Source organism: Penaeus japonicus, unplaced genomic scaffold (genome assembly GCF_977035675.1).
Source record: "Penaeus japonicus unplaced genomic scaffold, GWHDUDI00000001_assembly GWHDUDI00000018, whole genome shotgun sequence".
Taxonomy (NCBI): Eukaryota; Metazoa; Arthropoda; class Malacostraca; order Decapoda; family Penaeidae; genus Penaeus; species Penaeus japonicus.
Window position 1 is genome coordinate 37,104,580 of NW_028234420.1, and position 8,702 is coordinate 37,113,281.

General features: G+C 41.5%; 1 protein-coding gene across 1 annotated transcript in view; it reads left to right on the forward strand.

The window, feature by feature from the left end:
- LOC122258670 (uncharacterized) overlaps window positions 1-8,342 on the forward strand; it is a gene marked incomplete at its 3' end in the record, with an annotated part of 14,217 nt that extends 5,875 nt beyond the window's left edge. Inside the window, 3 exon segments of the mRNA XM_043024764.2 lie at window positions 5,004-5,522; window positions 5,758-5,966; window positions 6,168-8,342. Of these exon segments, the coding sequence (XP_042880698.2) occupies window positions 5,004-5,522; window positions 5,758-5,966; window positions 6,168-8,342 (2,903 nt within the window).
- Between the last annotated feature and the right edge of the window lie 360 nt (window positions 8,343-8,702).

Consider the following 8,702-nt stretch of genomic DNA (forward strand, 5'->3'; position numbering starts at 1 on the left):
TCCCTATTCATCGGTTATTGACTTGACGTAAATCCTATAAAATACGAATATCAAAATAAATCGACATATTAACAGAAAAAAATATAACATGTAGATTTATCCTTTTACCCTCTTTTGGTAGCAGCACACAGACAAAGCCTCGACGAGACCAGCAAACTACTACGTACAATGTAGGTCATTTTTAAAACCACTGCGTCCTTCAAGGTTAGTACCTGGCCAGCTTGACTGATAGGTCTATATCCACGCTTGGGTGCTGGGTAATCAATTCACTCTACATATCCCTAAGTATGCTTTCTGTAATTATTGCTTTCGTTTACATTATTGGAATTATTTCATGATTTCAGATGGACTCATTGTAATACTACTCATTATGTCTGATTAAGCTTTATTTCTATTTTTTCAAACTCGAACTTGGAAGGTTTGTCATCCGATTATTTCCAAAGCGGATTAACACAGACAGGACGTCGTTGTCTCTGTCAGCTTAAATGATCAGATTTTTCTTCCTCGTCCTGGATTTTGCTCGATTATTAGATAAACGCGATTTTATTACAGATGAAAGAAAAAAAAGTTTGTTTTTCACTGCCTGATTTAAACACTTCGAAGTTATAAAACGTTTCTAATTATACTGGATAGTCATAGTAAAAAGAAGAAAAAGAAAACAATCCTATTACAATGTTCAAAGTACACTCAAACGAACTCTTATATCGGGAGCCTTGTCTAAGGTTAGCCAGAGACGCTATTTCCAATATCACTCGATACAAAACAGCAATCAATATAAAGACATGATCCCGTTTCACATACAGTCCCTCAGATGCTCCCATAATAATTACCGCATTATCTACCCACTTATTACGAATCAGAAACGCATAGCCAAACAGACTAAATGGGTCACCTAACAGTGGGATAACGATAAGGAACGCAATACCTAACACACACAACGGTACTTTTGCCTTACCCCTATTTCCTCTGACCCCCCGCCCTCACCCTCACCCCCCCCACCCCTGGGACCCCTCCTTCCAGCGGTACAAGACAGGAATCTCAGGTTGTATACTACCTGGCGTACGTACACCTGTCTGAAGATTAATGAAGGCAGGTGCTTCGTTGTGGTTCGAAGCTTCTTGGACTTTCGAAAGGTGTGCGTTTTTGGTTTCGTTGTTGTTGTTTCCCGCCTTGCTGGTTTTAAGCGGGGAGGCTCCTCTATTTAAGATCGTTAGTTACTTATTAGTCGAAGTGTTTTTCATGTTGTAGGTTATTCGTCATGCATAGGACTTCTGATATTCAACTTAGGACAGAAAAAAACGTAATATATAAGACTTGATAATCAACTTTGGACAGCAAATATGTGTAACAGATCTACTTACTGCAAGAATAACGTAACTTAAGTAACTATTTGAATGTGATTATGGGATTTTTCAGTGCTACCTACTTAATAATCTATAATAATCACAACAGAATCGTAATTACAAAAACGACCTTTATTCATTCATAGGTAAATAATTCGTCCGATTTTTTTGTTCATGTCCTGCACAAGGTTAGCTTCTGTTAATAAGGATCTTTTTTTCAATCAATCCTTTTCAACTTCGTGCTAAACTTAATCAACCAAGAACAAACACATCGAAGACCACCAAAACAACCAAACAAGCCAATCAAAGTATCAAAAATACAATTCTACCCCCCTTCGGCAAGGCAAAAGTCCTCCCTCCCAGAATAACGTGGAAACTGGAAACTGGAAACTGGTCCGCCCGCCCTCCCGCCGTCAGCCGTCAGCCGTACGTACGTAGAATGACCGGAAACTCAAGGCAGTCGTGAGAGTCAAGGCCAGCCGAGCCAGAAGCCAGGCCTGGCGGATCGGGAATGACCGGCAGATGTCTTCGAAGTAGCGTTTTGCGGTTATGGCTCCGTCAGTTTCCCTTACGCATAGCGCTGTCTGGAGGAGAGGCGGAGAGAGGGATAGGAATGGATGGATATTCTGTGGATATGTTGCTAGAGTAAAGTTCAGAGAGATTTGCGGAGATGTTGCTTCGTCTGGACTTTTAACATATTATCGGTACGCATACACACGCACGCACGCGCGCGCACACACACACACAGACATACACACATGTATGTATATATATATATGTATGTATATATGTGTATATATATGTATATATGTATATATGTGTACATATATGTATATATGTGTACATATATGTATATATGTGTACATATATGTATATGTGTGTATATGAATATATATATATATATATATATATATATATATATATGTGTGTGTGTGTGTGTGTGTGTGTGTGCATATTCATGTATATATATATGTATATACATATGTATATATATGTACGTATATATGTGTATGTATATGTATATGTGTGTGTGTGCATATTTATGTATGTATATTTGTATATACATATATGTATATATATGTACGTATATATGTGTATATATATGTATATATATATGTGTGTGTGTGTGTACGTGTGTACGTATCGTAATAAACCACTCACAGACACGAACCGAAACATTCACCTCAGCACGTCTTTACACACGTGTGTATACACCAGATATGATTTTATTCGTCATATCAATTACATTTTAAATGTAAACACGAACTCTCGCGTACTCAGACAGGGAATAATCATCGGAATTCGTGGGAAAACAGTTGAACTTTCACAAATCAGAAAGTCGAATGCACAAACGCCAAACTTCCTAAACTACCAACAGAAAACGGAAATTCTTTCCCCAAATTCACATTACTGCCCTTATTTCCTCCTTTCGCTTCCCAACCTTTTTCCTCCAGGGATAAACTATTCGAAAAATTAACCCTGGTAAAGTATTCGGCGGTTCCCATGATATGAAAAGTCCGGTAAGAAATGAAATCTTTATACCTCGTTTGCGAACAACCGGTCGTAAAAAGCATCGTAACTCTTTTGTTTTCTGCGCCGCGTTACGATCCGTGCGCCACAGACAGGTAACGGTCGCATTGCATTTAATTTGCGCGCGAAAAAGTGACATTGCAGTGACATGACTAGGACGAAGAAAGTTAAAGGTTGTTTACGTGGATGTGGATTTTCTGTTTTATTGAAAAATAGCACAGCGGTTATGTCTATGACGGCATTTAGTGACGGCGGGGATAACATATATTCCAGTGTTAGCATTGATAGGGAAAAAAAGAGAAAAATCGTGTTATTACCAATACTTTTTCATCAGACATAATAATATCACCGGTATGTAGTTAAAGATACTTCTGGTTTGAAAATCATTCACGTCTTATTTCACGATTTCAAGGATTTATTTCAAACCAAAAAATGCTTCCTCGCTTCATTTCAGAGAAAACCATATGGTTATAGAAATACTTCATTGATTCCCTCATCCTTGCTTATTCCTCCAATAACTTTTGATCTTTTGAAACTCTCCCCTTGAACTCTTAGATCTGCGTGCAGCGAAATCTAAATCCTTTCCCATGACTTCTATTGTATTGTTAACAATGTCCATTAAGAAATCGCGTTTTCCGTTTTCAGTAGTCCCAGTTGTCCCAAACGGATATTTACATTTCCCTGACCTACTCCTTCTATACATTAGCGAGTGTGTCTACGAGCTATGTATGTGTGAGAGAGATATAGAATTAGTGTGTGTTAGTGCGTGTGCGTATGCGTATGTGTATGCACTTCTGCTGCTAGTTTGCGAGGTCGAAGATTCTGAATTCTTGATTCGATGCTTTTCTCATTTGGTTTCACTTATAAGTTATCATCACATACTCGAATTCCGTCTGTACACAGTCATTTGTATTTACGTGTGTGTGTGTGCGTGCGTCCAGCTGAATGTTTGTGTCTGCGCGTTCGGATGCGTGCGTTCAGGCGTGAATGAGTACATTAGGCGCCCACCCACACCTTGCCTCAGGCTGCATCCGTGTACGAACCGCAAATATGATTAACGGGTCCTATTACTCTCGGCTGGAACTCGTTCGTCAAGTTCTAATGATGATGATACAAAGGGCATTCGCAAATTGATTCACGTCACGTTTGGTTGAAAGTTTCCTTTCAGCTGGCGAGTGTTTGTCTGTCTCTCAAAAGATTACGAATCGCTCAGTATTGATGATTTGCAATATTTCAATGTACATCATTGTTATATGGGAGTAAGTGATGTGTGTATACACACACACATACATATGTATATATATATATATTTATATATATATGAATATATGAATATATATATATTTCTTTTTATAATATATTGGTTTCACGAATAATTAGTTTCGGGAACTTACTCTAATTTTCAAACAATTACAAGAAAAGAAAAAGAAGAAGAAAAAAAAGGTTTCTGAAATAGCAAAGCATTGTCAGCGCTCCAGATGATACGAGAAAGAGTAATACATGTAATTAAATCCACGGATAGAATTGAAGTCTCTATCCTGAGCCATCTAAAATACAACTTAAATATCCGTATGACATCAATTGGTTATTCGTCCGGAATGCGTAATTATCATGGCGGTATAACAAGGCCGTGTTCATTTTCGTTGTCGAAAAACCGCCTATTTGTTGGGGTCCCAACCGTATAATCCAAGACGGACTGTATTACTCTCGTGTAAGTATGGCCCATTTTTCATAGCGTGACAACGGGAAGGATGACCATATTGCTGGCTGGTGGTTGGCACTCTCTTCGCGCTGATGGCATCGCTGATTTTGTAACCTTCCAGAGGAAACGAGAGAAAATTCCCGTGGAAAATTAGACTCGTAGTTTCGGGGACTTTCGATGGTGGATAATGGCGGCCTTTGTTTACATGAATGGTCATAAGTTGTGAGGTAAAGAATATTCTGACCCATCATTTGTATATACTTCCGATGGTTTGCGAAGAGTGAAAGTACTGTATGCTTTATGTCAGCCACTCTGAGAGTTTGTGACTCTATTTAAAATTATGTAGGCACAATAACTCTTTCATGAACGGAATGTGTAATGACGTATAATGAGAGATAATGAAGTATTAATTGTCGCTATAATTACAGGTTATTTTACTCTCAAGCGTCTGCCTGGGCGCCCCAATCGACGAAATTCTGTCGCGACGCAGAACCGTCACCGAGGAACACCGCCATGACGCCCACGGTAGATCACCCCCAATCCCGAATCCCTTCAGGACAGAATCCAACAATAACCCCGAAGAAATCCCCGCGGAGAAGTCTGTTATTCCCCTCTCTGCAGAAAGCGTTGCAAATATGTTGAACGAGTTGATCGAAGCTCCGGAAGACATCAAGCAAGAGTTGGTAGAACAGACGTCAAGAGAAATAACAAAACAGCTGAAGATGACACGGTTCGCCGGCGTGGAGGAGGCGGGAGGAAGCGGAGAAGAAGATGACTCTGAAAGTGAGGAAGACCCGCGTCCTGACTCTGATCAGTCTGTCCTACACATAATAGAGCTAAAGAATATGAATAAAGAAGAGGAGAGCGAGGAAAACGATGATGGGAGAGACGTCCGCAGGATAAGAATAAGGAAATTAAGACCAGATTTGTCACAGCGCGCAAGCAAGGTATGTTAGCGTATCTTATTGTAGGAAATGGCTAAGTGTATTTGTATGAACGCATCAAAATGCCAGGTAATGATTCTATATAATTCAACCAGATTTACAAGAAATATTACATTTCCTTCTGTTATATATTTCAGGACATACCATACCGATACTTTATTAGATACGTAAATCAGATTTTTTTCCCCCCAGATTTTTCCATCCATTAATTGATAAACTTGTGATTTCTCATTTCCAGGCGTTTGGAGACAGAAAGAAGGGAATATCCAAACAACTTGGCAGTTTCAGATACGCGGTAAAGAACAAGAAGTCAGAGCAGGTGTTCGGTCACCAGGCCATGTACGGCGAAACGGATCAGAGCGGCAGCTATTTCGTCCAGTTCTCAGATGGTCGGATATTATATGTTACATATACGGCCGACCATCGCGGTTACCGGCCTCTGCTAAGGTCAGTGTCAGGCATTTCCGCATCAGGAATTATATGTCATATGGATGGTCATTATGGTAAATTGGGTTCTGGTTATTACAATAGGATAGGGGATACAGTTGTGTAATGATATTTGGTAATGGTAACCTTTATTATCATCACTATGTTATACTATTGCATTATTATTTTGCAAGGAATTATATATAAACTTTAAACTTTCAGATACTTCGATAGCCGTGAGGAATTAAACGCCTTCCTGAGGCCTCATGCACCAGGAGGGGAAATCTTTCCACCGCGTACAACAACCGCTGTTCCAGTCAGCACGACGCCCCCTGCCGTTCTACTCACTACACAACGCCCTGTTAGTGTCCTGCCCGGCGAACTCTCTTCTAAACCACCGTCCCATGCACTCCGACCAACCACTGAGACATCCGTGGAACAGCCTCTTGTTGCAGGTGATTTGGACGTCGAGTCTTCCCAGGACGTCGCGCCAGAAGTGGTCCCCGTTACTGCCACGCCGGTAGAAGAAGCACCTCTTACTGATGCATCGTCTCAGGGAACGTCTTTGACGACGATGCAAGATGATGAAGGCCTTACTACAACAATGGCATCTGAATTGTCCACAGATGCCAGCACTAGTGGAGAGAGCATCGACACTAATGTAGATAGTTTGGTAACTAGTTTACCGGAATTGGTGACTCTGGCGCCTGAATTAGACCAGTTTAATAATGACGCAATGAATAGCAACGTATCCACCGGTGAATCAGCCGACGTAGATGATGAGGACACACTTGTTACCTCAATTAGCACAGCACCTGAAATACTCGATGGTGAGGTTGATGTGATCAGCACTCCCGAAGAAGAAGAGTTTGCAGTCACTACCTCTATCGATGGAGATGGTGCTTTAATCACCATGACACCTGAAGAAGATACCTTGGTGACTGTTGATCCCGAGGAAGGGTCTTTCACCTTAAATGGAAGTGAAGAAGTCAGTTTGGTTACCAGTAAACCAGAGGAAGACTCGGTGATCACTAACCAACCTGAAACATTAGCTTCAGGTACGGATGAACCCATGGAAGAATCATTAACCACAAGTATACCTGAAGAGGAATCATTCACCACCAGTGGAACCGAAGAAAATATTCTAGTTACGAGCAAACCTATGGAAGAATCTTTAGTAACTACAGAAAATCCACTCGTATTCAATGAACAAGAGAAAGAAGTTTTGGTTACAAGTAAACCCGAAGAGGAAAATATGGACGATGGTGCATCTGATGAAGAAGATTTGAGTACAGAAGAGGAAGTTTTTGTCACCAGCGAACCAGAAGAGGAAGTTTTCGTCACCAGCGAACCAGAAGAGGAAGTTTTCGTCACCAGCGAACCAGAAGAGGAAATTTTCGTTACAAACGAACCAGTAGAAGGATCTTTAGTTACTAGTATCCCTGAAGAAGAGCATATGGTTACAAGCAAACCTGTAGAGGATTCTTTTGTTACTAGTAGCTCTGAAGAACCTTCTGTTACTAGTGATTATGAGGAAGGGGCTCTCGTTACAAGCAAACCCGAAGAAGAGTCTTTTGACAACAGTGAGCCAGAAACAGAATTGTCAGATACAAATAAACCCGAAGAAGACACTCTAACTACAGTCAATCCAAATGAATTTTCAGTTACGATCAAACCAGAGGAAGAGATATTTACCACTAGTTCCCCAGAAGAAGAATTTCCGGTTACGAGTGAGCCCGATGAAGAATCTTCGAGTACTAGTGAACCTGAGGGAGAAGAGATTTTGGTCACAAGTAACCCAGAGGAAGAGACATTTGGCACCATTGCAACAGAAGAAGAGGTGGACGTTACCACTGAACCCGAGGGAGAATTTCTGACTACGGTTAGACCAGAAGAAGAGGTATTTGTCACCAGTGAACCTGAAGACGAAGATTCCAGTACTAAGGCACCCGTCGAGGAGACCTTCGTTACTGACAGACCGAACATTGAATCCGTAACTGCTGATCAAGACAGCGAAGAACCCGCTGCCTCTGGTTCGGTCAAAGAACAACTCTCCACCACCGTCACGCCAAAGGAAGAAGTTTCCAACGACAGTGCAAGCGATGGGACGACAGAAAGGCCAGACTCACTCTCGGACATTGATGCAACGCCAATCACCGAAGACTCTCTAGCTTTGGAGGACGATTCTCTGCTTGAGGCCGAGAGTGGGGGACTCTCGGAGGAGTCCCTTCAGGATGTTACCACTCCCATCCCTGAAGATGCTGAATACGTATCCGTCGATAACCAGACTCCTAATGATGAAGTGGAAACTGAAAAAGAAGCTGTATCATCTATGAGCATGAGCGATACTGAGAATATTCTTACGCCACAAGCGCCTCCAGTTGAAGAAGAAGAAGAGGAGGGACCATCACCGCCATCGGCAAACGGTTCAGACGACAACCAAGAAGGAAATGTTATTAACATTTTGCCACCCCCATCGCCCTCTGAGAAAGCTCTTTATATGGAAATGCTGCCGAAGAACTTAGACATGAGTATCGTCCCTTCAATAGAAGAAGCCAGCAACGAGGCACAGGTTCCTTCTAATACAAGCAACGCAAATACAATCCCCATCATCCCACATGGAGACACGAGGCCAGAATACGTCGCGATATCTGTACTTCAGAAAGATAAGGCTGTCGCCCCCAGGCCCTCGGACGCCAAGGAAGACCCTTCCAATCAGGACGATACAGAGGTGGTTTTGACCACACCTCAGCCACC